The 27,900-nt window shown below is 42.6% G+C and overlaps 3 protein-coding genes and 1 long non-coding RNA gene across 8 annotated transcripts in view; 3 read left to right on the plus strand and 1 right to left on the minus strand.

The window, feature by feature from the left end:
- KCTD21 (potassium channel tetramerization domain containing 21) overlaps nucleotides 1–10,182 on the plus strand; it is an 11,691-nt gene extending 1,509 nt beyond the window's left edge. Inside the window, exons 1-2 of one of the 4 annotated variants that reach the window (XM_068181691.1) lie at nucleotides 266–510; nucleotides 7,076–10,182. In XM_068181691.1, the coding sequence (XP_068037792.1) occupies nucleotides 7,106–7,888 (783 nt within the window). In that variant the 5' untranslated portion in view covers nucleotides 266–510; nucleotides 7,076–7,105 and the 3' untranslated portion in view covers nucleotides 7,889–10,182. Of the gene's footprint in view, nucleotides 1–265; nucleotides 511–605; nucleotides 772–1,499; nucleotides 1,523–7,075 lie in introns of those variants that run through there. The other 3 variants (XM_068181692.1, XM_068181689.1, XM_068181690.1) reach the window with 3 other exon arrangements.
- Nucleotides 10,183–12,234: 2,052 nt separating this feature from the next.
- On the plus strand, nucleotides 12,235–23,446 carry ALG8 (ALG8 alpha-1,3-glucosyltransferase). Of its 2 annotated transcripts, none has more exons than XM_068181688.1 (13): nucleotides 12,235–12,353; nucleotides 13,263–13,341; nucleotides 14,622–14,815; nucleotides 16,251–16,360; nucleotides 17,721–17,788; nucleotides 18,300–18,426; nucleotides 19,013–19,116; nucleotides 19,225–19,349; nucleotides 19,668–19,765; nucleotides 20,230–20,335; nucleotides 21,023–21,120; nucleotides 21,529–21,601; nucleotides 22,831–23,446. In XM_068181688.1, the coding sequence occupies exons 1-13, from the start codon at nucleotides 12,274–12,276 to the stop codon at nucleotides 23,060–23,062; spliced, it is 1,494 nt and encodes a 497-aa protein (XP_068037789.1). In that variant the 5' UTR covers nucleotides 12,235–12,273; the 3' UTR covers nucleotides 23,063–23,446. The 2 variants fall into 2 exon arrangements, with proteins under 2 accessions (XP_068037789.1, XP_068037788.1); XM_068181687.1 differs by having other exon boundaries at nucleotides 19,225–19,345; nucleotides 19,626–19,765; nucleotides 20,196–20,335.
- Nucleotides 20,866–22,834, minus strand: LOC137469175 (uncharacterized). Its single transcript, XR_010996387.1, has 2 exons — nucleotides 22,410–22,834; nucleotides 20,866–20,978 (listed from the first exon to the last, which is right to left on the minus strand). It is a non-coding gene; the product is annotated as an uncharacterized lncRNA (long non-coding RNA).
- A 2,252-nt stretch (nucleotides 23,447–25,698) lies between the features above and the next one.
- Nucleotides 25,699–27,803, plus strand: NDUFC2 (NADH:ubiquinone oxidoreductase subunit C2). The gene is made up of 3 exons (XM_068181693.1): nucleotides 25,699–25,935; nucleotides 26,616–26,762; nucleotides 27,611–27,803. Exons 1-3 carry the CDS (start codon nucleotides 25,797–25,799, stop codon nucleotides 27,658–27,660), a joined length of 336 nt encoding a protein of 111 aa, XP_068037794.1. The 5' UTR covers nucleotides 25,699–25,796; the 3' UTR covers nucleotides 27,661–27,803.
- Nucleotides 27,804–27,900: the final 97 nt, after the last annotated feature.

Below are 27,900 nucleotides of genomic sequence, written 5' to 3' on the forward strand. Positions count from 1 at the left end.
GCTGTTACGAAACTCCCGTTCACGCTTTCCCATCCCTCCTGCGGCTCACTGGCAGAACAGCGTTTCTGTGCATAACAGGGCAGTGTCAGAAAATTAAATATAAATTAAATATAAATAACTGGCAGATAAGCAGCTGCGCTCCGAAGGTGGATAGTCAGTATGTCTGTCTCCCGGCATTGTAGCCGCCGGCAGATCAATAGCAATTCTGTTGCAAGAAGAGAAAGGAAGGGTGACCCATCGTTTCCTGCCTCACGCCTGCTGGGAATTTGAGTCCCCTCCCAGAGCTCGTCACCACGTCCCCCGTGCCAGCCTCGGGGTGAGCGGCCTTTCCCCAAACGCCCGCTGGAAATTTCCAGAGGCACCACAGTAGTCCCGAAACAAAAAGCTGCTGTGCCACCCCGCAGGCGCTTCATTTTGGGATCTATTGCTCCTGGCAGGCACGCCATGCCCTGCTTCACGGACTGAATTTAAGCCTCTTACGTGCTGCTCAGTTGGAGGGGTTCATATTAAGTGTCCAAAATCAGGTGGGTCCGATCTGCAGCGATGGGAAAACATGGGATTTCCTCTCTAAGATTGCCATAAATAAGCATATACGGTGCAGAGACTGTATTGCAAATGTTTAACCTTCTATCGTAAAGGATGAGCTGAGCTAAGTAAATGTGCATGAGGAATATATGAAGGGAGGGGAGAGTCCATCCCTGCAAAGGATTTTGTCCAAAATTATTTCTAAAACTCACCTCTCATTGGTGCCTACTGTCTGCTGAAAGCTGGGTAAGTGGTCATTTGAGGTGTGATTTGTTGGGGTTTTTTAAACCCTTAAATACTATTTTCTTTGTTGTTTCTGCCCTCACCCTTTAGTTAGTTTCTTAACTATTAGCTTGTCTTTCAAGAGCTTGTCTTTCTCATTGGTGCCTACTCTCTGCTGAAAGCTGGGTAAGTGGTCATTTGAGGTGTGATTTGTTGGGGTTTTTTAAACCCTTAAATACTATTTTCTTTGTTGTTTCTGCCCTCCCCCTTTAGTTAGTTTCTTACTATTAGCTTGTCTTTCAAGAGGTGACTTCTAGGTTTCAAAGTGCCTTGTTTGCAGCCCCCATAGTACAAAAAGGCACGAGCTTATAGGGTTTGGATTTCCTCCCGAAGTTGTCCCCTTGAGAAAGGACAAGGCACAGAACTGTTCTGCAGGTAGAGTTGCAGCAAGTGCCATGGGTTTAGCTGTGTCCAGGTCTGTAGTTCTCAACTTTATGTGGGTTTGTTTGTTTGCTCTCTCAGGGCTCAGGTGTTCTGTAGAAACTGGAATTTTTACCTCAAACCAAAACGTGTATTTCAGTAAGACACGGTGGAGCAAAGTGCTACATGCCAGGTATGGGCAAACCCCAAAGCAGAACTAGCTTCGCAAATGAAGGAGCATCTTTGCCTGATTATGTGTTCACAGTTAATGTGCTCTAATGGAGCAGACTGGAGCCCCATCCTGCAACAACCATCTTTTGCTGAATCCCATTTAAAGTCTCCAGCAGCCACACAGGTGCCCAGCTATTTCTTTTACATACTTCCTTTTGAGGTGAAATCAATCCTGCCCCTCCCAAGGCAGAATTACTTCCTATAAAGCACTACCTGATCTGTCTCTTGTAACATTTATCTACTTGATGTGGCTTTCACCAGCTCTCTTGGGCAATACTCAAAAAGCCAGAGAGGTTTTTAGTCTGGCTGCTCTTCCTGATGCTTAGCAGAAATGGTCCCTGGCTTGCTTTAATTCCGTTGCCACTCAGGCATCATTCATTGCGTCAAACTAAATAATTAATTTCTTCTTTTTTTTTTATTTTTCCTTTCTTTTTCCTGTGTGTATATTTTGTGGTTCATTGTTAGTCCTCAACTACTTCTTACAGCAGCTGCACATATTTCACTGTCTTAAAATATAGATTTTCCAAGTTTTGGTTGTCAAGGTATATTTCACAGGTGAGCTATTGAAGGCTACATGATAAAATTAACCAGCCGTGCAATACTTTTGACATAAGGTTAGGAGGCACTGCTACATGCTACACTGTGTAGCCTGTGAGAATCTGTGGCTGCCCCATCCCTGGAAGTGTTCAAGGCCAGGTTGGATAGGACTTTGAGCAGCCACGTCTACTGAAAGGTGTCCCTGCCCATGGGGCATGGGTTGGAACAAGATAATCTTTTGGGTCCCTTCCAAGCCAAGCCATTCTATAATTGTGTGATTCCATCAACTTAAAACCATTAAAAACAGTGACTTTGTAAATGACCATGTAACATCTCTGTAATGGACATGTACATCTCGCAGCAAAAACTCTATTTCTGTAACAGCATACATTAACTCATATTTCAGGGGATGCTACAATTTTAATGTTTTTAGTACCACGTGTAAGGGCTCCAGAGGCCCTAAGCAGCCTGTGGGGTGGACTTTGGAAACCTTAACTCAACATGATCCTCTTCAACCAAATTACAGATTGCTCTTGCTTTGCTGTTCTGCGCTTGATTAATCTCATTAATTTAATTCCCTGAATGACACTAGGATCAGCCGGTTATCCACATCTTGGGCATTGCCTCTGAAATCCAGAAGGATTGATTCATTTTCTTTCCCTGACATTTTTAAAGTGAAATGCATGTTGGCAATCAATTTCTTTTCCCAATTAAAATCCTGTTTAAAATTGTCTTTATATATATATGTATATATAGAGAGAGAGCTATGGCTATCTTTCGGCAACCATATAAACATATCTATAACTTTAGACTTTCTATTAAACTGCATTCTTTTTGCTAGAAAGGATAGATTACAGCTGTATGTGTTTTTCAGTAGTTAAAAACAGCAATATTTGTGCCATTTGTTTACAGTTTACTTACGTTGGGAAATCATGACTGGTGGGGTTTTTTTTTGTTTTGATGATTACTGTACACTTGTGGGTTTTTGCCAAGTTGGGTGAAACAGGCACTCAGTTTAATTATGTATACAGAATTTTATTTATTAGCTAGTTAAAGCACTCTTAAATGTGATGAATACAGGAGAGGGGAAATAAGCTTATCCAAAGCTGTTCTACATTTGAAATGATGATGAAACAAAGTGGTATGATGATGATGGTTCTAAATACATGAAGGCATTGATGAGTGAAAAAATTCACTTTTCTAATTTTGCATACTTGCATACCTTCCTGCTGTGTCAACCCCCATCATTCTCCCAGCTTTGAACCAGTTATTTGCTGAACTAAACTCATGGGGTAGAGGGTTATTACAGAAATGTTCTCTATGCAGCTGTTGAGGATGCTCCTAGGAGTCAAACCCAAGTTAAAATTTACAAGCAGTGGTCAGTTGAAATGCTTAGATGCTGAGACAGCAGCTTCGGTTCAGGAGTTTGACTTTTTCATAAAGCTGACCATGCACTGCTGGTTTCTCTCAATTTACATCACGTGGTATGATCATGACTTCAAATCAAATGTAGACTTTCCCCCTTTCCATGATATTATAAGAGGTATTTAAATACAGGTTGCTCTTAGAAACACAAAATAAATCTTGTGTTCTTCAGCAAAATTTGCATCTTCAGCTGTCAAATTAGATCTCTAGCTAACCTAATTTGAGTGAATTTTGAATGCTACTTGGGGAGGAGCTACACAAAATACTTCACTGTAATTCTCTGCTTCCAAGAACCGTAACCCAATTTGTACTTCTCCTTGGTGACTGCAGGTTATAGAATCATACAGTCATGGAATGATTTGGGTTGGAAGGGACCTTAAAGATCATTTAGTTCCAACCCTCCCCCCCCCCCACCATGAGCAGGGACACCTTCCACTAGACAAGCAGCCTCCCATGTCCAAGATCAGACACTCTTGGTACCACCTTTTTGTGGAAATCTCACCAAGAAGAAGTGATTTTCATGCTGTATTCTTCGACAGCCTTTATATTGCATTAGCAAAGCACCCAGGCTTGAAAAACCATGCTAGGGGCTGCAAATGCTCGTTGAATGATTAAAGAGAGAAAACGTACAACCCGTTTAACTTCAATTTTTGCAGGTTTATGAAAAACAGTTTTTCATAAACAAGTGTTTAGGGAAAGAAGAAGCAAAGACTGACTTTCCCCAGCTACTCCCAAATATGTTGGTTGGTCAATGCATTAAGTCCAGGTTGATTATAAATTCAGTAGACATTCATGCTCATTTGTGCTCACGTTTTTGGCTCTTCTGAGGTTCCCAGACTATCTGATTCATCTTCACACTATAAGGATATAAACCTCTAAGAAATGGGATGAATTAGGCAAAAGAAAACAAATTAGGAATGACAGCGGAGGAATAGTTATCCTCCAGCCTTATCCATGGGCAAGATATTTGCCTCATTAAATGTTTAAAATTTAATCTAGTGCAGAGGTAATGGGCAGGTTCAAAATCAGAGCAGGTTGGTGTCCTGGGAGAGCAAAATCCAGTCTGTATGGGTCTTCAGAATGCAGAATAGCCATAAGCAGAATGGGCTGTCCAGGATATGTGTCTGGGCAATGCCCAGAGGTGGGAGAGAAGCAGAGCCCACACGCTGAGAGGCTCCCAGTCTCTGTGCTACACTTCCAGCTCCATAGCTAAAGCTTGGTTAGATTTCTGATGCTGTTGCTGCCAGCGTTTATATGGTCTTCAGCTTCAGAGAGCTCCTGTTACTGCCATATTTTGTTGGCAACATCCCTTTTGGACTGCTGATAAGAAAACAGTTACAGGAAATATATGTGTTATCTCTTCAGGTTGGACCAAGTACTCTGCCCCTCATTCAGGCTATCAGTGAGGTGCTGTATCAGAGTAAACCTAGGATGGATGATGAGTTTGAAATGAAGATCCAAATCTTTGGGCTGCTTGGTGGTCTTTGCGTTGTGACTCTTGACCATGAGCTCTGCCAAGTGAAGCCTTGTCACAGACACATCAAAGGAAACATCTTGCTCTGTGTTTGACTAAGTCTGGCAGACAGCTTGAGGAAAAGCTCTCATGGTGTAAATAAGCAGGGTGGGCTCAAAAGTCTGAAAGCTTCACCTGTGAAGGAAGAACAGGTTGTTTAGTCTACAGAAGCTTGAAGGGCAGCAGAGGTGGGAAGCAATGAACATGACTTTTGGAGTCAGTATCAGTCCTGCTTCTACAGGCTGTGTTATTTGTAGGGAGGTATGGGAAAGCTTCTGTTTGATTAAATATGAAAATAGTAAAATCCATTTTAGGCTGCTTTTGTGAATGCCTGATTGTTCTTGTAGCAATGCTTTTGCAGACATATTGCAAGCCCTTAGGGGAAAAATTCATGGCAGCCACTCTTGCTACAGAATTAGATCAGTTGAAGCCTCCACATGATCAGGTTTAAACAGCTCTTGACTCTAAATTGGGTTGAAGTCTTCAGGAGTGGGAAGTACACCGAGACTACAGTTCCAAGGGGAGTTTAGCACTGGAACAGATAGGTTTTTTTCTGGAGTATATTCGGCTGAGGTTAGTCACAAGGATGGTCTGTGGTCATTAATGCATGTGTTGTTGTGTTGGCCTACACATGCATCTTTATTTGCCAGTTTTGCTGGATGCATGGGACTGAGGGATTTACAGGGAAAGCACTCTAGAGTTAGAGATCTGCATCTTTCCATTATTGTCCAGTGGGATATAGGTTGTGTGCCAAGGGCTAAAGAACAAAGTTGAATGTTAGTCTTAACCAACACCTTAAAGACAGGCTCTCCTTTGACCTTTGTTAATTATCTGCCCTAGGTTGGGCCAGTTTTTCTTAGCTAAATGTGCTGCTGTCTAGAGATGTATTTGTTTCAGAATGCCATTAGCACTATTATCTGGGTTTTAGCAGCCACGAAAGAATTGATATTCCAGCACAGATGACCTTCTCCCTATCTGCATTTTGCTGTGACTCCAGAGCTGATAATAGTGGGTAGTGTCTATGACTATTCCATTACTAGTTAGGAAAATGCCTGCACTTAAGTTCAAATTTAAGGGAGCTGTTTGGAAGATTTCTGTTGAATGGCTGCAGTTACTACCACAAGAGCTACTCCTGCCTCTGTAAGCAAACACTGGTGGGTTTCCTGCTGAACTGTTGATTGATTTAGATTCAGCAAACAAGGAAAAATAGGTTTGCAGGCCCTCAGGTAGCAGGAATAATGGCCCACCTGCACAAGACAGCTGAGCTGAACTGCAATGGAGACAGCTGCACAGCTCCTTTCTTTTTCCTTGCCCCAGCCCTGGCATTAGTCCAGTTCCAACATACAGCAAAGCATGCTGAATAGAAATGTTGTGCTTTCTCCCTAAACTGATTCACTGTGGGATCAGATGAGTGCCAGAGGTAGCATAAGGGAGGAAGATACTATGGTGGAGGGCAAGGGGAGGTCATGCATGCCCTTCCTATGGTTTAATTGCACCTTAAAATCCCATCCTTATTTCACGTCAGCTGATGGCAGAGGCTCGGCATGGAAACAATGTCAACTGGAATATGGCCCCATATAATTACAAAATGTTTTCTAGGGTAAAGCACAATGGAAAGAGAAAGTCTGGTGTTTTTTTTAATGAAAGGAACCACAGACTGTCGTGTGCTTATGGCAGCAACTGCTGTCTGGCTCCCTGCTATGCTGACTGCACTCAGACATACATCAGGGGATTCTGCTGAACTGCTTTGTTACTTTAGTCATAGCCTCAAACACAATGGAAGATGTTGGGTTGTGTCAAGTTCTTGTCCTTTCCTTCTTTGCACCCTCTAAATTCTCTGTTTGTGAGGGAAATGAGGTCGTACAAGCCCAGAACATTACTTTGAAGTCAGCGCTCGTTGTAGGTATTGATGGGAGAGATTCACTTTTAGCGTAATTGTAAAGGTTTGGAAGATTCATGATTTCTGGCACTAAACTGAATTAAACAAAGTCCTCTTCAAATCTGTTAGGAGAAAAAACATTGTTATGCTTGTTCTCAAGATAAAACCTCAAAAAATAATTCCTCACTTCTAATTTCTATGGTGACTTCTTGCCACATGGTTACCCTTATATATTTAGTACTATTTATCTCTTTAGTTTAACCTTTCAAAAAGATTAATGCAACTAAATGCGTGGTATTGGATTTTTTTTTTTGTTTTTTTAGAATCAGCCTCAGCACCGTGACTTTTCCATCATGTCAGAACCGATCACGCTCAATGTTGGAGGAAAACTCTATACCACCTCTCTGTCCACTCTGACTAGCTTTCCAGACTCCATGCTGGGGGCCATGTTTAGTGGGAAGATCCCAACCAAGAAGGACAGCCAAGGGAACTGCTTTATTGACAGAGATGGCAAAATCTTCCGCTATATCCTGAACTTTTTGCGAACTTCTCACTTGGACCTTCCCGAAGACTTTCAGGAAATGGGCTTACTGCGACGAGAAGTAGATTTTTATCAAATTCAGCCTCTGATTGAGGCCTTGCAGGAGAAGGAGGTAGAGCTTTCTAAAGCAGAGAAAAATGCCATGCTTAACATCACCCTCGATCAGAAGACCCAGACTGTTCACTTTACTGTCCGAGAAGCACCCCAGATTTACAGCCTGTCTTCCTCCAACATGGAAGTGTTCAGTGCTCATATCTTCTCCACATCGTGCCTGTTCCTGAAGCTTCTTGGTTCCAAACTGTACTACTGTTTCAATGGAAACCTTTCCTCAATATCCAGTTACCTGCAGGACCCCAACCACTTGACCTTAGATTGGGTTGCAAGTGTGGAAGGACTTCCCGAAGAGGAGTACACCAAGCAGAACTTGAAGAGACTCTGGGTGGTGCCAGATAATAAGCAAATCAATAGTTTCCAGGTGTTTGTGGAAGAAGTGCTGAAAATAGCCATGAGTGATGGTTTCTGCATAGATTCTGCTCATCCACATACTTCAGATTTCATGAATAATAAGATTATTCGCCTAATTCGGTACAAGTAGGAATGGCTGTTGTGGTGCTAGCATGGAGATAACACAGGTTAAGTGTTTCCCTTTAAAACACACTTACAGCCTAACTCAGAATCATGCTTATCTGGATTAAGAGTCACTAACAAGGAGATGATTTTCCTTTAATGTACTTACCAATACAACCTTCCAGAATGTGTCCATATTCCAGAGAGAAGCAATATTGTCTAGCGCCTCAATTAAGGACTGGCTCTGTCTCTGCCTCTGACCTGCTGTACAATTCTGGGAAAAATCACTTAACTTCTGCCATCTCTACGTTTTCCAGTTGGAAAATGGGTGATCTTTAACACGCATTGCCAGGGGATGCAAGAGTTCAGTAACCATGGTTTGGAATGTATCTGGAGAACGGATGCAGTGAAAGATACCATGGAGCTCCAGTGCAGCAGACAGCCCTAGGAGCACATTTGCCATGCCTTGCCATGTATCACCATGCAGAGCATTCATGGAGCTTTGGATCTGCAGAGGAAAAGCCTTCCCACATGCACTCAAGACAGCTGTAAAGGATGGTAGGAGTTGCAAATGAGTAAGGGATCCCATCTCTTTGGGTTCAACAAAGGATTGCTGTGAAGCTGGCTTGGGTTTTTTTCTGAACCCTGTGAGGAAGCCCCTGCCTTATTGTGCTTTCAGGGAAGCTGTGTTGGAATAATGTGACTGGCAAGGAAGCTGTAGAAGACAGAATGGTGTTACTACAAACCAAGAAGATTAAATCTTTACTTTTACATTCCAAAGGCATCCGAGACAAGTAGTCCTTTTCTTTCTCTTAAAATGTTAATATTTGTCTGGAGGATGCTGCTGAAACTTTCTAAGGTGAAGACAGATTTTGGGGCAGATGCCGCCAGACGTCTTCTAAACATTTGAGACTCTTTTGGGCATATCTCCCTTCAGCAGTGCCTGCAATGCATGGGATGCTGTCTGGGTAGGATGGATTTAATTTAAAAAGACAACATTCTCACCAGGTTACACCTAGTATTTTTCATTGCAAAAACAGAGGGTCGTTTTTCCTATCCTGGTTCATTGAGCCTTTTTTGTCTAATATCTTTGTGAAATGGTCAGGTCACTAAAAGAATTTTACCTGCTTGCTTGGCTTCAGTGTCAGCTTGCCAGAGGGAAAGCGGTGGGAAACCAGAGGTCAAACTCTTCCCTACACACCTGATTTGTACTGTAATGAAGATTATAACTCACTAGCTGCATGTTGTCTCTAAACATCATTTGTGCCACATTCAAGATGATTCTTTCTTAGCTAATTATGTTTCAAAGTATCTTAACTGTATTTCCCTAACCAGATTGCTATGAGTGCATGAGAGGCCCTCTGGAACATTTTCAGGTATCTTTAATGAGATAGAGGGGAAAATGCAATAACTATGTTTTGCATTTAGAGGTTTAGTGCTTCCAAAGTTTTCTAGCACAGGGTTGCAAAGCTCAATAAAGCGTATGTTCTTGTTTCCCAAAGTAACTACTCTGTTGTTACATTAAGCTCATCTGTGAACAAGCATAAAGAAGCTTTTTTTCTTGAAAAAAAAACAGTATGATCAATATATTTTTACTGTCCCAAACTGTGACTGCACGAACAACACAAATCAGCATGCTCATAGGTAAAATGTACATTATGCAGTTGTTACAAGCCACTGCCCTTTGTCTGACTTGGTGCTAAACCAGCATGAGATACATGGGACCACGTTGTCAAAAGCCACTGATTGGGCTTGAAGCCCTCAGAACCACTAAATGTGGCAAATTTTGTGTATTTTGAGGATTGTAAACAGAATTTTGTGACAAAATTCCAGTTTGAGTCACCATGTTCTTCTATATTTAGTTGCATTAGGAAGAACTCTTTTTTTTTTTCCATCGCAGTCCTGAATTACAAAGCACGAGCTGGCCAGTCAGCTGGACATTGACAGGGATGATCTGTGCTGGTAATACAATTATGATCTGCAAAATGAACCCTCTTTCATCAAATCTGTGACTTGAAACAGATATGCTGTTGCTGAATTTATGATAACAGAGATTTTGGGGACTGTTGATGGTATTTCTTTTTAACCCACACCCTTCAGAGTAGATTTTAAATGATCTGTAACCGGAGCTCTTGTATGTCATGGCAAAGAGAATACCAGTAGGAATTTGTTTCCTGTCACCTTGAGTTTATCCAAAGCTAAGAGAAGTGGGCTTAGGTCTCATTTGGAAGGGTGGAGGGGGAAAAGCCTGACCTACACCCTTTAGAGCTGTGGATCAGTACTGCTCCATTCTGTTTCAGCAAAATAAAATATTCCATGGGAGAGCTGTATCATTACTGTTTGGTTTTTTGTGGTTTTTTTTTTTTTTTTTTTTTTTTGGTGAAAGGCAAATAAGAGGAGTTTGTAAAAGAAGTGGAGTCAGATCTTCACCTGGAGTGCTTTAACCCATCAGTCTGTTATGCAGAAGATGAGCAAAACGAATACACATTTATTTGTGCTCATGCAACTAAGTCAGTAAAAGGTACAGCTGGCCCCAGATCTCTGTCATTTATTAACAGAGAGTGAGATGCAAAATATCTCTCTTTTATATACATAGATAGATGCAAAATTTCCAGTGCAAAGACGTGAGTGAAGCCATGCTTTGGAAGGAACAGAAGAACCTGATGTACTTCAAACTTGCCTAGCACAATAAACATCCTTAAGTGTGAGGTACTATTTATACTGGTAAAGGGCAGTAAGTGAATCACTTGTGATTACAGTCAAACATATGTTCTACAAATGCAGCTGCTATTTCAAACTCCACACTAAGCTCAATTTATAGCTGCTCCCAAATTCTGCAGTCTGTGAGTTATGATATAATGGCTGTTTATGGGAACAGTCTCTCTCCAGAGCATTTGTTTGCATTTTATATGAATAGCTGTTTTTTGTTTACCTTCTTTTTCTAAGCCCTGGAGGTGTAACTTGCTTTTCTTTACCAGTCAACAGCACTGATAATGATTCTTCTCAAGAGTTTTCCTGAATTAAAGAGAAGCAAACATGCACAAAGCCATGCTAAGTATAGCACAACCCCATCACTAGTCATGAAAAGCACTTGGCATTTATTAGCAGTAACATCTAAAAATTATTTCACTGCTGAGTGGAATATTCACTCTCAGAACAAACATATTCTTTCCTGGAAAGGATCTAGTGACATTTTCTTCCCTTAAAGTTTTGTGTCTGTTTTCTTCTACATCTTGGTACGTAACTCCTGATTCTGCCATATGCCTGTCTCCCTCAATACCTTAGTGCGCAAAATGAGGCCAAGCCCTGCAATTTCCTTTTTTAATGGCCTCGGTTTTTTTTCCCTAAATGACCACTGAATAGAGTGTTCAGTACTGTTAGAGGAGAAGAATACCAGAGTTAAGGCAGATGATAAATAAGATTTTAGCTGTAGTCTAATGGCATTCTCAGATCTGGACATGTGCATAGCACAGTGGTATTTCTTACATGGCAAGAGGACTATTATGAAACATTTAATGGACTCCAGAATCACTCATTGATTTCTTTATCTATTTTTAGGCTTGATAGCTCTTAAATATCTAACCATGTCCAGTGACAATGATGAGACTGAAACTGTGTATAAGTAATAAGAGATACTTAGTTTATACAGTTGTTAAAGGCTGGGAGGAGTTGATGGGAGGAGTGTTTGTTTCTGCAGGCAGTGGTAAAGAAATAAATGAAGTAGTTGTAAAAAGTTAGATCTGAAAGAATTCATATTAACAAGAAATCCCGGATTTAGAAAGGGGAGAATAAAAATATCTTTATGTGTTCAGGAAAAAAAAAAAAAAAAAAACCCAGCAAGATAACAATGGAGAACTCCTCGCTCACCCACACTCACTCCCAGCTCCCAGGCGTGCTTCCTCCTCCTTCGGGCTCAACCCGAGCTTCCCTGCAGCAGTCTCAGCTGCTGGATTTCTAAAAGTAAACAGCAATAGCCAGGTACAGCAGCACGTCAGCTCAAGCTGGGTGTCTGCACGGAGGGATGCTCAGCAAAGAAGTCCCTGAGCTTTTATACCCTCGGTCCATGCACTCATTCTTCTCGCGCCTCTTGATCCAGCGCTGATTTTTGGTCTCAGGCGTTCTCTTATGGCATTCTTTATCTGTGTTCGTGCAGGCTCATCATTAACCGTGTCCTGTGCCAGAGCCTCACCACCTTCACAGCAAAGAATTTCTGATCCCAACCTAAGTTCCCTCCCTCCCTCCCAACTCGTGCCGTTCCAGCGCCTCACGGAGCTCCCCGCGCACGCGCAGTCCCGCTCCCGACGCCGCCAGCGGGCGGGCGGGCGGGCGCGGCCGGCGCGCGCGCTTCAAACCCGCGCGGCGGGCGCGGCGCATGCGCGGGGCGGCGCCGGCGCGGGGCAGGGGGCGCGCGCCATGGCGGCGGGCGGCCGCGGCTGGTTCCGCGCGCTGGCGCTCGGCGTGTCCTTCCTCAAGTGCCTCCTCATCCCCGCCTAGTAAGGAGCTTCCCTGCGCGCGGGACGGGACGGGACGGGACGGGACGGGACGGGACGGGACGGGGGTGGGTGGCGTAGGGCTGCCGCGAACCCCCGAGGGCGGCCGGCCGGCCGCGGGCAGCGTGGCGCCGCGGTCCTGAGGAGGCCCGGAAGGTCCATGTGACTCCCGGGATCGTGAGGGAAGCGAGGCGGCGCTGCCTCCGCCGCGTGGCACAGCTTTCCTTTCCTCTTTGGAAGGAAGACCTTCTGGCCCCTTCCGGCTGGCTGCTGTTCGGGAAGGCTGAAAGTGTGCTGAAACATTAATGCTCTATAATTTAAAGTTGTTGTACTGAGAAATACCCCTAGCAAATTGCTCTTAAACTTCAGTTAGAACTTGGAATTTCGCATTAATTGTCCGAAAAATCCAAGCTATAAATAGTTCTTGCCCTATAAGCACCTGTACTGACTTTTTACATAGTCAGTCATAGGACAAGGAGGAATGATTTTAAACTAAATAAAATGGGAGATTTAGATCAGACGTCAGGAGAAAATTTTCCTGTGAGGGTGGTGAGACACTGGCACAGGCTGCCCAGAGAATCTGTTCATACCCCGTCCCTGGAAGTGTTCTAGGCCAGGTTGGATGGAGCTTTCAGAAACCTGGTCTAGTGGAAGGTGTCCCTGCCCATGGCAGGGTGGTTGGAACGAGGTGGTCTTAAGGGTCTCTCCCAACCCAAACCATTCTATGACACATCTTAGGCACAAAGTTCTTGAGCAGCATCGTTGTTACTGTTTCTGTTACTTGATGGCAGTGGTGTCCTAGAGCTGATAAATTGACTGGCTTCCTTCTAATCTGCATGTGGCGATGTGCTCTGAATTTTTTATCTTCTTAGTGCATGCATGTATGTGACTCTTAACATGCACCTTCTCTAGTTACTCCACAGATTTCGAAGTCCATAGGAACTGGCTTGCCATCACCCACAACTTGCCCCTCTCTCAGTGGTACTTCGAGGTAAGGACACGTTGGGGGTGGTTTTCAGCTGTGTATAAATTACAAGCACATTGGGTATGACAGACCTTGTGAATGCTCGAAGAGATGGTAGGTGACTGTCATATAATGGGACAAAAAGGTGCCAGTCACAATTTGCTGGCCTTGTGTAGCATTTTGCTAAAAAACGAAAGTTAGCTGGGGAAGCTGCAAGTACTTAGGAAGGCAAAATGGGAAAAGCAATTAAGACACTTGGGTTGTTGGAAAGGCTGCGTAGCACCAGAGCAAGTTGAATTGTACTCTTAAATTGCTGGTGTCTGTGCTCTTCTCATTGGTGATACACAATTATCAGAATAAAGAGTGAGTCATGCTGATGGGTATATACATCTTTCCATTATGAAATCAATCACTGTATTAAAGATCTGAGCCTTTGCTGGTGTGCTAGTAGCATGCATTGATTTTTATCTAGACAAATCACCTCTAGGTTTGTCGTAACTCAGCCTACCTAACTGGGTTTTAATCTGTCCCCTGCTGTCTGCTGGAGTACAGGGATAGATAGATACTGTAGTGTCTCGTACTCTACATAACTATCTAGAAGTAAATGATTTGTGCAGGTCAGAACTTTGTAGGACTGATCCAAGGACTTTGTTACAAACAAATTTTTATAATGCCACCATTAACCCTATGTCAGAACATAGGATGCCTTTCATTAATACAGCTAAGCATTTGGGAACATGCTCACTGAAAAATATACCCCACCCCGCTCTGTACATGCCTCTTCCTCTCCTATTTTCACAGCCAAGGAGTTAATTCTTGGTAGGGCATAACAACTGTCCTTATGGGAAGAGATCACATAATGCCATTTGATATGGTTGTTTGAGAGTTAAGACTTGTTAACTGATGAGTGGAAGTCATTTTGATGCTGGAGCAAGGTTGATTGTGTTGGTGATCCCTCTAATAGAGACAAATATTTTTCTCTGAGCTATTTTACTGAGATTTTGTAATAATGGCCCTATTACTGTAAATTGATTTGTCGATAACAAACAGTTATATACTGATTAGGTGCAGGTACACAAGATGCTCTTTAATCTTTTCCTGGTAATCAGGAAATGTCACATCTCTACCAGTACTGCAGGAGAGCAGCTTAAAGCACCACAGAGCTGCCTTCTGATTGTGGAGTCGTTTGAGTTACATAGAGGGTACTGAGAGAAAATGCGTTAGCTGGTTTGCTGCAGTGAGCTGTACCTGAAGGACTGCAAACAGTGTGGTTTGTTACGAACTATATAATTTTATTTTGTCTTTAGGCGACCTCAGAATGGACCCTGGATTATCCACCATTTTTTGCTTGGTTTGAATATGTGCTTTCTCACATTGCCAAGTACTTTGACCCCCAGATGTTGGTTGTTGAAAACTTGAATTACGCCAGTCGTGCAACCATCTTCTTCCAAAGGCTTTCTGTCATCTTTACAGATACCCTCTTCATATATGCAGTTCATGAGTAAGTCTTAATGTTCTGATTTTAGGGACAGTGGATAGTCCTTCATATGTGGGTTTGTTCTGTAGACACAACAAATAACTCTTTGTACAAATAAGCTTGTAAATGAAGGGAAATGCCATAATTGCTTGAACCTGTTCAAGGAGAATCTTGAAATACTCTGCTAAAGACAAGATAACGTGTTCTTCTTGGAGATACAGTTGCACTACATGTGATGATTTGCAGGCAGTTGGACACCAGCTGCTGTTTCCTGTGTTATACTTAGGTTTGCTTCTGTACTGAACTAATTTTGTAGGAGATGCAGGACAGCTGGTGTGCTCAGAACAGGTTTTTTCCTGTTACTTTTCTTATTACTGTGTTCTTCTAGAAGCATAAAGGAAATCTGTCACAAAATGGCACTATCATCAAATATGCAAAGTTGCTTCAGTGTTTTTGATGATAAACTGATTATTCCAAGTCTGATGTAATTCGGATTGGATGCTTTCCTTGTGGCCTGACTGTGAAGAATTTTTTGCCTTATCCCTAAAGAGCAGAGTTGGGGGGTGTTCTGAGAAATGTGTTGCCTACCTTAATGATTTGGTTATAAGAGTCTTCTGTCATTTTATTCTTTCTGCTCAAAACCTGGGTAGGAAGTTCTCTGATTGGAGCACTGCCTAAGCTCCTTTATTTACTTTCTTTATGCTAGCTAGCTTTGCGTTGTAACTTCTTTTCCTTTTATTGTTTTGACTCATGGATGTATGAATGTGAGGCTGAAGGCTCAGGGCTGGTGTCTACACAGGGTCATTTCACCAAGAGAGGTGGTATGCCCTCTGCCTGGAAAAATTTAAGGCCAGGTTGGACGGTGATTTGAGCAACCCAGTCTAGTGGAACGTGTTCTGCTCATGGCAGGGAGGTTGCACTAATAGTGTTTCAACACAGATGTTCTGTAACTTTTTAATGTAATTTAAGATGGCTTTCAGAAGTTATATGAACCATATTGCTTCACACTGAGAAGTAATAAGTTGTTTTTAACCAACAGAAATAACTCATAATATGGCAGGAGGCAGCAGTAGCCGGGGAGAGGTTCATGTCCATCTGAGGACCTTAACTGCAACTCCCTGTGTTGTTTCCAAAAGTAGCAATACACTGCTCATGATGGCAAGCAGGTTATGACAGCTTTACACTTACTGAATGGGAGATTTGAACCTGAGGCTGTTATGTAGGGTAAGCTTTAGCATGTGGAACACACCAAACTATTGAAATAGAAAATCCTTTTTTTCACTAAACTTTGTTCATGATACTGTCTGCCTTTGATGAATTTAGCAAGAATTTTATCATTGCCTTGCATCCTGGTAAAATGGTTAACTTCAGAGTAAGTGCAGCTCTTCACTCTTAAAACCAACAGTGTTTTTGCTTATATGTTTGAATTAAAGCTTCTGTTTCTTCTGCTCTTCTTTAGGTGCTGCAGATGTATAAATGGAAAACGAGCTGCAAAGGATATCCTGGAAAAACCAACATTTATTCTTGCTGTTCTGCTCTTGTGGAATTTTGGGTTGTTAATTGTGGATCGTATCCTTTCAAACCGATGTGGGTTGGTGGTGGTTTGTTTGGATTTTTGACAACCTCTTACAGTGTGTACCACAATCCTATATTATTATTGCTGTCATAGCAAGTAACTGCTGCGTTTGTTTCTGGGATTAGTTAAATAACTTTGTTTTCATTAGAATTACTATTTGGCAAAATGGAAGTTCATCAGTCCTTGGTCTGATTTGCCAGAAGTGGAGGAGGACCAACCAGTCTGGCAGCAATGTGCCTGTTCCTGCTGGCTGTTCCTCCTCTGCACACCTGCAGGAGTATTAGCAGAGTGGCTCTGTGTTCTGGGTGTGGTTCCAAGTTTGTCCTGTGGCAAGGAGAATCTGCAAAATGTTTTAAGACTCAGAGTGTATTCAATTGGTTTAACTTTATATGGGAATTAGGAAATCTTTCTAAAGAAGAATCATGGAATTGTAAGTGGTTTGGACAGGACCTTAAAGATCATTTCGTTCCAAACCCCTGCCTTAGGCAGGGATGCCTTCCAATAGACCAGGTTGCTCAAAGCCTCATTCAGCCTGACCTTGAACACTTCCAGGGATGGGGCATCCACAACTTCTCTGGGCAACCTGTGCCAGTTCCTCATCACTATCACAATAAAGAATTTCTTCCTATTATCCAATCTAAATCTCTCTTCTTTTAGTTTAAAACCATTCCCCTTGCCCTCCATGCCCTTGTCAAAAGTTCCTATCTAGCTCTCTTAGAGCATCTTCTAAAGGTGCTACATGTTCTCCCCAGCATCTTCCCTTTTTCAGTCTGAAATAACCCCAACTGTCTCAGCCTGTCTCCATAGAAGAGGTGCTTCAGTCCTCTGAGGGTCTTTCTGGCTTTCTCTGAATGCACTCCAACAGGTCCATATCCTGTATAAAAATAACTCTGGAAATTGAAGTTACTGCAAGTCAGTCTTAGCACAGTATGCATTTCAAGGAAGGACTTCATTTTCTCTGTCACAGTTCTTGTGTATGTTGCCTGCTTATAAGTGGTAGAAAAATGAGGGCTATTCTCACCCATCCTTTAACCAATGTGTGGCAGAAACTAATAACTTAAGAATTAAAGTGGAGATTTAACCTTTTTTGTTTTCTGTTAGAGAATTTGCACAATACACGTGTAGATTGTTGTGTTTCATTTTATGAAGGTAAGATGCCAGCATTCGTGTAATTTGTGTCTGACAGTACTTAAAGGTAAGGTTATATAATGACTTGTGTCTGTGTGCTGTGAATTTAAGGTTGCTTTCTTGATTTAAATTCTATTTAAATTTTAATTTATTTCTCAAAACTTAATCTTCTCCAGAACACATAGTAGTAAAGAAAGCTTGCTTTATTCCTTGACTCCAGTTCAGATATTCACTTCCAGTACAACGGCTTCCTCTTTGGCCTGATGCTTCTTTCTGTTGCTCGGCTGTGTCAGGTAAACCCAAGTGACTCTTGGCTATTTGTTGCCATGTGTATTTTGGGGGCATTAATTCAATTCATAGGGCTGCTTATGTTGTGGGTAATGATAGTGGCTTCATGTTGAGCTGTGTGAAGCTGGATGTCTAATTATTTATTGAATTTGTAGGGAAGTGAAAAACTTGAAACTCACCATAATTGCTTGCTGATGGTGCAGCATTGCAGTTACCCATAAGAAAGCTATATTCAGTGTTACCCCTGAGCAATGTGGCATCATTTCTTGGCATTTTATCTTCTTCCAAACACCAGTCCTTAGAAGACATACTTCTGAAGCTGTGAAGAGGTGATTGCGTGGCGGGATAGTTCCCATGTCCATACCTGTTACACATAACACTACTGAATTTGTAATTTGAAGTATATACCCTTTTTAATACTCATAATAAATGTCCCATCGCCTTAGGAGTACAACCAAGGATCATTAAAAGTGACTACAAAGAGAAAAGCTTAGGTTTTGTTTTGTTTTCTTTCAGAAAAGGTATTTGGAGGGTGCTCTTCTTTTTGCTGTTCTTCTGCATTTCAAACACATCTACGTGTACGTGGCCCCAGCATATGGTGTTTATTTGTTACGATCCTACTGCTTTACTGCAAATAATGCAGGTAAGATGGGATTTTCCTCACTGGATTTTGGGGGGAGTTGTGTTAATAACTGGAACTAGGGGAGCACTCAAGACCTACAGATAGAATTGGAACAAAATGGCTCAAACAAAAATTCTGCTTGAGAGCAGAATTGCTAGGATCTTGAAGGATCTTTGAAATAGATTTATTTTGTACAATTCCTGTTCCTTTAAGAGTTCTTAGTTAAGAAAAATCAACACAAACAAGCTGCAGGTGACACGTGGAAGCCATAAGAATTATTCTGGATATGGAACAATTAGACAGTATTAGAAACTATTTCAAAGACCTTCTTTGAGTTTCTCCCCACTTTTTAGCACTGAAAGATGCCTGATACTCCTCATGTGAACAGGGCATGTAAATTTGGAAAATACTGAAAGCTTGTATAATGCAGGAGCTGCAATGTGGGCAAAAGAAATGCCAGCTGTTGAAGGAAGAAACTGAATATATTGACGTAAAAGGCTGTGTGCCTCTTTTAGATAGGTGCTAGCAATTCCTTATCAGTGGAGAATGCTTTGTCTCCCTTTCTGCTTCCCACAGCAGCTGTTTCCTTAAACTTTATTTCTTGTAGATGGATCCCTGAAGTGGAGAAGTTTCAGCTTTCTTCATGTAACTCTTCTGGGACTGATTGTCTGTCTTGTTTCTGCTCTTTCACTGGGACCCTTCCTAGTACTGGTAATAACCCCTTTTTCATGTTATTCCCCTGAACAGTTAGAAAATTTTGTTATAAAAATATAAACCATGCCTCATCTAAAGTGGCCATTTCTTTGATCTTTTCTGTAGGGTCAGCTGCCTCAAGTAATTTCACGGCTCTTCCCTTTCAAGCGAGGTCTCTGCCATGCCTATTGGGCCCCCAACTTTTGGGCTTTGTATAATGCCATGGATAAAGCACTGACAATTCTTGGTCAGTATGTTAATCTTGCTTTTTGGTGCCTGTTTGCAGATAGAGCTCTCTGGATTTCAGTCTTCCCCATTTGAAATGTAGGCAGTAAATTATGTTTTCAGATTGACATAAATCATGTAGTTGTCCACATAATCCAGTGCAGCAGCAGTAGGTCAGAGATCAATCACTTCCCTCTGCCATCCTTCAAAAAAATAAAAAGCTTGGCCATGTACTTAGTTCAGCTACTTCATTTTCTTTATTAGCATTTATCAGTTTGTGCTTTTTTATTTTTTGTTTTTAGGGTTAAAGTGCAATTTTCTTGATGGTACAAAAATCCCTAAAGCCTCCATGACAGGAGGGCTGGTTCAAGAGTTTCAGCACACTGTCCTCCCTTCAGTGACTCCACTGGCAACATTAATCTGTACTTTCATAGCTATATTGGTAAGAGCAACTAATATTTTTTGAATTTTTTTCTGTTTTGTCCCTAGTAAGTTTTAGTTGAAAGTATGCACTTCATATGAATTTTAATTCTAGGGCAACAGATACATTGTTATTAATACATAATGACTGATAAAATGTGTTTAGTGGCTTAGATTGGCAGACAATTTTTGCATGCAATGCAAATACTGGGGAGTTGGCTGTGGTCTTCCAGTCTGCTTTTCCCTCCTGATTTTTCAACAAAAATCCTTCAGTCTCTTCTCATACATCCAAATGGATTGATTTCCTCCAGTGCAGTATAACGCTTGTGCCACACAAGCACAACCTGGGTGCACTGGTGTTTAGTAACATTGACAAATCTCTTTGGACAATGGCTTGTCTTCAGGATTGCCAGGCTTTTCACTGAAGTCCTGTTTTTGCCTGTTGTTTCTAGCCCTCTGTTTTCTGTCTTTGGTTTAAACCTCAAGGGCCCCGAGGCTTTCTACAGTGCCTTGTTCTTTGTGCATTGAGCTCCTTCATGTTTGGCTGGCACGTGCACGAGAAAGCAATACTCCTTGCAATTCTGCCTTTAAGGTAAGTGAATTTGGTACAAAGTAGTTGGCCAAACTGAACCTGCAGCCACTTGTTGAGGAATCTTCAAAGGGAATCACTTTGTTTTCAGTAAATTTCAGAAGAGGAACTCTTTTATAGAATGCCTTAAGCTGTAACAGTGTAGTGCACTTAAAGTAAATTAATTTCAGGTACAGTTCAAACTTTAATGGGTGCTGTGGTTCATATTTTAAAATGCTGGATAGATTGCTCAGGAGCCAGCTGAGGAAAGGGATCTTCTGTACTCTGCTTGACCAGAACAATACACAGTTTCTACCAAAAGAGCCTGATGCCTGCCTGGGGTAGAACTGAAGCTGTAGTTTGTAAGCTGCCTGACCAATATTGCTACAAACTGTGTTTTCCTTTTCTGAGATATAGTGGTGTTCAAGCTCTTGTTTTGTGCTGAGCCTTGCTGATAGTTTTGTTCAGTGGGTGTCTCGTTTTCTGAGAGAGGGTTTCCTGGCTGATTTTTCTCCTGTGTTTTTATCTCTGAGGCTACATGGTTTGGAAGCAGGAGACTTCATCACAGGTCTAGTGTTAGCAGGGATGGGGCTACTATGAAACTGTTTGACTTGTTCTTGAGTCTTCAGTCAATTGTATAGTGTTCTGCTGAAATTAGGTTTCTTTGCTAAAAGAAAAAAAAAAACCATAACAAATTATTGTTGTTTTTAGCTTATTGTCTATTCAGAGAGCCAAGGATGCTGGCATCTACTTGATTCTGGCAACAACAGGGCATTTCTCACTGTTTCCATTGTTGTTCACAACACCAGGTAAAATGTTCTTCTATTAGTGAATTTTTATACAGTTTGCAACATAGAGCTCAGTAGTCTTGATTTGGTTGTCATTTTTGCTTTAGTCACTTCCCAGTTGTTTGTGTTTTCTTTAGGAGAGGAAAAGCTTATTTGTAGTGCTTTCTCAAATAGTAATTATAATTTATGTTTTCAGTATGTTTATAGATAATTGAAGTAAGTGTATTGCAAATGCTTGGCATTTGCTTCAGTAAATGTTTATACTTATTTTTAGGTATCCTAAGCAGTAAAACGTGTAGGTCTGGAGAAAATAAAGCCAGATAATGCAAATGTGACTAGTAAGAGTTAAAGATACTACAATATATATATGGCAGAAGTTTTTTTATAATTTTATAATTTTAAAAGCGCATAATGTTCTTTGTTTTTCAGAACTTCCAATTAAAATACTGCTAATGCTGCTGTTTACTATTTATAGCTTCTCGTCATTGAAATCTCTATTCAGGTAATTAAAGAAATTTGATCTCAGTGCCAGGAACAACATTTCTTCTGGTGTTGGGAACAGCCATTGTCATAAGGGACAAACAGCACAGAAAATTGATGCTGAAGAGTCAAATTAAGATGTTACTAGTCAAAAAATGCTGCTGCCTCTCTTCTCAGGAGGCAGTGCTTAAATTAGGGTTATTGCAGCACATCCTGGTTATTGTGACAGCTGCCCAGTTAGTCCCAGGAGGCTGTAGATCCCCACCTGCCTCATGCTTTCTTAAAGCATGGAGTTGTGATGCTGTAATCTCTGAGAATTTAATTTGGTATCCCAGCATTTACGACAATGATTTGTCTGCAAATCGTTTATCTTATTGTACTGTGGATTTTTTCAGTAGTAGTTAGTATTTTAATGTGTGGAAAGGACAAGTTGTAAATAACATTCGTTGGCAAGCTGTAATTTGTCAACAAAACCACAAGTATTTGGTTGGCAGAACATGCAATTGCCAAAGTCGCCCTGTGTAGTTTCACAGCCTGTGGATCTCTTACCACTTGGCCAAAGATAGTGCTTATCCTTATAACCCCTGCAGTCCCCACTTCCCTCTTTCCCAAACTTTTCAGGGCAAACCTGAGCTGTAATGAAGTACTGTAAACATGTATTCAGTACTTCAGGCACCTGCTTTTGTAGGTGATTTTCTTTATTTAAGAATTCAGTCATTCTTTCTAAGGAGCTCTAGCTAAAAAACTCCAGAGGAGCTTAGTTTTTGCTAAGAGAGGGAGCTTTTGTAAGTTTCTTAAGTTGCCAAAACATGAAATTCCCTTTAAACTACCCACAGTAAACTCCTGCCATCAGTGTCCTTTGCAAGAGAGATAGCTCACAGAAAAGTCCATCCTACAGAAGGCTTGGGGGAAGAGGTTAAAAAAATCTGACATTTCCAGTCTTTTGTTGTGGAACAAGTCTTTGTATGAAGGGCTGTTCATTTGTTCACTGAAACAGAGTGAGGTGAAGCAGAGCAATTGATGAGGTTTCTTCTTAGGCTTCCAAGGCATCCTGGAACTTGATAAGGACATTGAGCTTACTCTTGGTTATCACACTGGTTTTTTTCCTACTGAAACTCTTTAACCTATTATTTAAACCATTATTGCAGTCTAATGGGAGATTCTCTTTGCATTGGGATAGCTGAAAAACAGAATAGTTATTTTTAGTTAACATATATTTTAACAGTACCTCTTTTTTTATTTCTCTGACAGGAGAGAGAAACCTCTACTTAACTGGCTTGAAACAATCTACCTCATCCAACTAGTGCCCTTGGAACTCTTCTGTGAAATCATATTTCCCCTGACCCCCTGGAAATGGCATTTCCCTTTTGTCCCCCTGTTGCTGACCTCTGTGTACTGTGCTCTGGGAATCACATACGCTTGGCTGAAACTCTACGTCTCTGTCTTGACTGAGAGAATTCCTGTCAGACAAAAGGCTGAGTAAAACCACGGTGCTGGGACCAGTCCCAGGACACCCCTTGGAGGGGATTCCTGGCACAGTGAGGGGTTGTCACAAGGCCATCCAAGATGAGACACAGTGTACGTGTGCCATTGCCACATGGGAGCTCTTCTTCCAACACTCCTGTACTGTCCAACCAGGATACCTCTGATCAGAAGCACTGTCACAGTGATGGGAGGGCTGCGGGTAAACTGAAGCTTAACAAGGTCCAGACTTCTGTCCTGAGGAAAACCTGCCTGATTTTCCCATTATGGTTTGTATTTGAATAGAAGTTACTGTGGCAAATTACAAGGGATGATTGCTGTGTAGGAGAGCATTGTAACTGTTCTATGGAATTTGTAAATTAAAAACTTGGTATTTTTTGTTTGAGCATTTCTTGCATTATTTCTGCTCCTGTCTAAACCCCGCTTTTGAGGGACACCCACACAACTAAGGATGTAGTCTGCAGCTGGAAACTTGTCCTGAGGTACTTTTTCAAACTCTTGCATGCTCAAATATCAAATTTTAATATGTCCATGTCCTGTTGATCTCCTTGTTTCATAGATACTTTGCAAATAGGCTTTCATATTCTTCTAGTAGCTGTTTTTTTGTAGACCAGATGACCAAATTGAGGCATGCTACTAAAATGAAGAAGTATTTTAACACTATTAAATGTACCCGATAATGTGGCTGCATTAGCTGTATTTGTAATTCATGTAAAATTCTATAACTCTTAACAAAAGATCAAGTGTCCATGGTTCTTGTTGTGGCTTAAGGAAAAGGTAGATTGTTTTCTGCCTCTGTGGAATCATGTTCCTCAAAGGATAGCAGTTATTTCTGCAGTAAATAATTATACCTTTTAAACTGTACATAACCATCCCTAGAAGATGTTGCTCTGATGTTGGGCTCTGGTTTGGACTCCAGTGCTGACCTAAAAATGGGAGAAGGATGGATTTTTTATTACTACTATTACTATTTTTGACAGTTTTTGAACTTTCTTCTATGTTAGCTGAAGTATGGGACCCCTTCATCAAGGATAGCCAAGGGGATCGTTATGCTTGTTAAGTTCTTTGAATATTTGGGGTGTTTAAAATAGGGTGGCTCTTGTTAGGACAACAGGTAGATTAATCACCCTGGATGTTTCTGTAACCAAATACTTTGTACATGTAAAGTTTTCACTGCCAGTGAGTTTATATTCAAAACATCCTTACTCTGGTTTCCATTATTTTCTCACAGTTTCTGCTTTTTTTACACTACCAAGGGCTTTGCCATGTTCTTTTAGCTGCTGTGGCTGCCAGTGGTGCCACGATGCTTCTTGCACCTGTATTTTATCTTGGCTTCAAGCCTTGAAGCTCTGCTCAGGGTGAAGCATCCACAATGTTTGTGTTTATCTGTCTACTGGGCTGTCCTGTGCAGGGAAATGGTAATATGCAAAAAAACTCCATGAACACCCCTCTTGGCTCTTCTCCAGCCATGCCTTTGCACATCCTGAAATCCTCCAAGAGGCCGCGCAGCAAAGCTGTGGGTGTGCCATCCCTGGAAGTGTTCAAAGCAGGGCTGGCTAGAGCAACCTGGTCCAGTGGAAGTTCTCCCTGCCTATGGCAGGGTGTTGGGAGTAGATGACATTTAGGTCCCTTCCAACCCAAACCATTCTGTGATTCTGTGAAGTTAAACCAGTGACTGTGGAAGTGGCTGTACATCATCATTGTACAATCCCAGGTCCAACTGAAGCATCTCCCACTGCAGAGCAGCAGCTGCCCAACCTCCTCCTGTGTGGATGTCAGGAAAATCCACAAACCCCAGAGGTTTATGTCTAAAAAGGAGACAGGAGAGTCCTTCAGCTTTATTTGAATGAAGGGGGAGAGTCCACTGGGGCACACAGCCGCAGGGTTTTCCCTCTCCAGGTTTCGGAGGGCGCAGCCTCCCTTGATCCTGAACTCCCGGCCGCACGTTTCCCCTTTCCTTTCCCCATTGCTGAGGCAGTGGGAAGGTACAGCCTCCCCGAGCCGCCCACCACATCCTGCCCCTGGAACCTGCTGTTTTACCCCAGAGCTCAGAAGTTCAGGCTTGGGAGAGCTGGGGCTGTTTCAGGAGCCAAGGGTCAGGGCTCTGCAACAAACCTGCTGCTCTCAGTCAGAAGAGACATTCAGACCCGTTTCAAAGATGGCAACACCCACACCTTCACCCATCAAACTGTGTGTAAAGACATGAACTTTCCTTTCATGCACAAAGGCCAAATAATACATTTTTAGGAAAGAGGCTGAGAAGCCTTTGGGACCTGTGATGTGTTTTGTTAATGCAGGTTTCTTTAACGGTTCTGTCAATCCTGCTACAGTAGCAAATGATTTAATGTGATTTCGTATTCATTAAAAACGAAAAACTAACATTATGGTTTAGGTCTCAGGCTTTAATATGAGCTCTTAAAATTATTTGGGTTCAATTTTAGTGCTTAATTAACCCCCTAATTTACTTCTCGGCTGGCCTCGCTGGCCCTGCAGCGGGGCCGCCTCACCGAGTGGGGTTAGGGCTGCAAGAACCCCCTCCTCTACCCGGCTAAGGCCGCTCAGCCTGGGAGTTTGGGATGGGTTTGTGGGATGGGGAGTTGGATTTCGGGGTGGGCTTTTTGATAAAATAACCATAAGCGGGGAAGGCAGCGGAACGAGGGAGCAGGGCGCGGGCCGGCGGGGGAAGGCGCAGCCGCCGCACCGCTCCCCGCGGTCACCTTCGGCGGGCGGGAGCCATGGCGTTCCTCCCCGACGAGTCGCGGTCGCTGCCGCCGCCGCCGCTCCTCAACAACGGCTCGGTGTGGCTCGGGTTCACGGGGTGGATGTCGGCGCTGATGGACAACGCCTTTAACCAGCGCCCCATCTTCCGATCCGGTGCGGGGGGGCGGGGGGAGCCTGAGGGGAGAGAGAACGGAGCGGGGTGCGAGGGGAGGGCGGAGGTGAGGAGCTGGGAAGGGGCTGTGTGGGGTTTGGGGTCGCTGAGGGATAAATGAAGGGGGGAAGGGGAAACAGCCAGGTATGAGGAACTGGAGAGGAAATGGGGGCGGGCGGGCGGATTTGGGGTGACCTTGAAGGTTACGGGGGCTGGGGATGGGGAGGAAGCCCCGAGATACGAGGCTAGAGGTGGGAAAGGGAATATGTGGTCCTGGGAAGGGGGGGTGTGGGGCTTGGGGTCACTGAGGGATAAATGACGTGGGGAGGGGAAGAGAGGGAGCCCTGGAGGGGAAGGGACTTCTCTGTGTGGTTGTGGGGATGGGAGTCAAGGCGGGGAGCCCCGAAGTGAGGGATCTGGGGCATCGGAAGGGGCTGGGAAAGGGACATCGTTTGGAGGTGGAGGGGATCTGAGGTGACTCCCTGAGGGGTATGGGTGGTGAGAAGGGAAGGAGCTCTGAGGAAAAGGGGGCCTGGCAGGGGCCGTGGGTGCTGTAGGGACCTTGGCAGCGGCAGAGCAGGAAGAGAGGAGTGTCTGGGGGGCCTGGGGAAAGCGGGGCCCTGCCTGAGGCCCGCGGGGAGCTGGGAGACGTGGGGACAATTCCTCTCTCCTCCTGCTGCAGGTATTCACCGGCAGATCCTGTTAGCTACCCTGGGCTGCTTTGTTGGCTACCATCTCATGAAACACACCAAGTACAAGTATGCCAAGGTGGACAGAGAGATGTTCGAGTACGTCAGGCACCATCCAGTGGACTTCCAGTCACCAACAGGTACACTCAGCTGGTATTTTAGGAGAGACCTCAGCCTGCCATAAGCTGTGTGCAAAGATTTTGCCGGGCTAAGGCTTCCCTGCTCCTTCACAATCTAAATTGCAGCAGTCTAAAGGATTTTCTGATGTGAAAATAGATATTGTTACTGAGCTGTTGATACGCATCGATGACCGCCTCTTCCTCCTAAAATCTCATTTTAGTATAAAAGTAGCAGAGCCAAAGAAAAAAAAAAAAAAAAAAAAAAAAAAAGGACAGACCAAACTTGTACCACTGAAGAAGAAATAATGGAAATTAGAAATCACAGGTTTTAGTCTTGTAATTTTGCAATTGTACTGCCTATTCCTGTAAATTGCCTGTTGCATGTAGATTCTGAAATTTCATGATGAATATTCAGAAAACAAACAGAACAGGTGAAAAAAGAATAAATAGGAATGGCAGGAAACCTAAATTGGTGTTGGCTTAGAGCAATGGTGAAGAACAGGGTTTTTTTTACTAAATGTACTCACTGAGCCGAACAATACAGTGGCAAATTTGGGTGAATATTGTCTATTTTCTAATACAGTAGAGTAGGGTGACTCTGGCTGTTGGATTGTGGTCTGTATCATGCCATGTTGGAAGGAGTATGTAGAAATAAAAAACTGATGCTGCTGAGATTCCTCCACAAGGACATGTGGAGAGCCATATGGGGGAAAAAAAAAAGTTTTGCATTTAGTTACAAGAGCAAGCTAGTAGTTTGCTGTGGGTAGCAAAAATCAAAGTTTTGGTGGCTTTGTTAACATCAGAGATTTAATATGAAACATCCTCCAAATCGATCTCAAATGCTGATTAGGTTTTCCCACCTCTTGCAGAAAAGAAAAGAATAGGGCAGCTCTTGGAGGCTTTCCAGCCAATTAGATGAGTGGCGACACAACACAGAATGAATTCCTGCCATCCTGAGAACTTTGGCAAGGTGGCTGCAACTCTTGAACCGTCCATGGCTTAAAAGATGAAACTTTATTCACTTTCATGTAATAAAAGCTTGATTAAATAGTTATTGTTTAATTATGTGCTCTTCCTTTATGGTTTGTCAGGACGTGGATGACTGATAATTGTAACAGAATAATAACATTGATTAATGTTTTTTTCAGTTGTTTTAATT

This window comes from Anomalospiza imberbis, chromosome 2 (genome assembly GCF_031753505.1).
Source record: "Anomalospiza imberbis isolate Cuckoo-Finch-1a 21T00152 chromosome 2, ASM3175350v1, whole genome shotgun sequence".
Taxonomy (NCBI): domain Eukaryota; kingdom Metazoa; phylum Chordata; class Aves; order Passeriformes; family Viduidae; genus Anomalospiza; species Anomalospiza imberbis.

What these genes read in the sequence shown, in the direction of transcription:
- NDUFC2 (XM_068181693.1), top strand. Translation starts at nt 25,797, where the DNA reads ATGGCGTTCCTCCCCGACGAGTCGCGGTCGCTGCCGCCGCCGCCGCTC. An exon ending in GCGCCCCATCTTCCGATCCG is followed by an intron (nt 25,936 to 26,615) that starts GTGCGGGGGGGC and finishes CTCCTGCTGCAG; the next exon opens with GTATTCACCGGCAGATCCTG. An exon ending in GGACTTCCAGTCACCAACAG is followed by an intron (nt 26,763 to 27,610) that starts GTACACTCAGCT and finishes CACCTCTTGCAG; the next exon opens with AAAAGAAAAGAATAGGGCAG.
- ALG8 (XM_068181687.1), top strand. Translation starts at nt 12,274, where the DNA reads ATGGCGGCGGGCGGCCGCGGCTGGTTCCGCGCGCTGGCGCTCGGCGTG. An exon ending in TCTCTCAGTGGTACTTCGAG is followed by an intron (nt 13,342 to 14,621) that starts GTAAGGACACGT and finishes TTTTGTCTTTAG; the next exon opens with GCGACCTCAGAATGGACCCT. An exon ending in CTGTTGCTCGGCTGTGTCAG is followed by an intron (nt 17,789 to 18,299) that starts GTAAACCCAAGT and finishes GTTTTCTTTCAG; the next exon opens with AAAAGGTATTTGGAGGGTGC.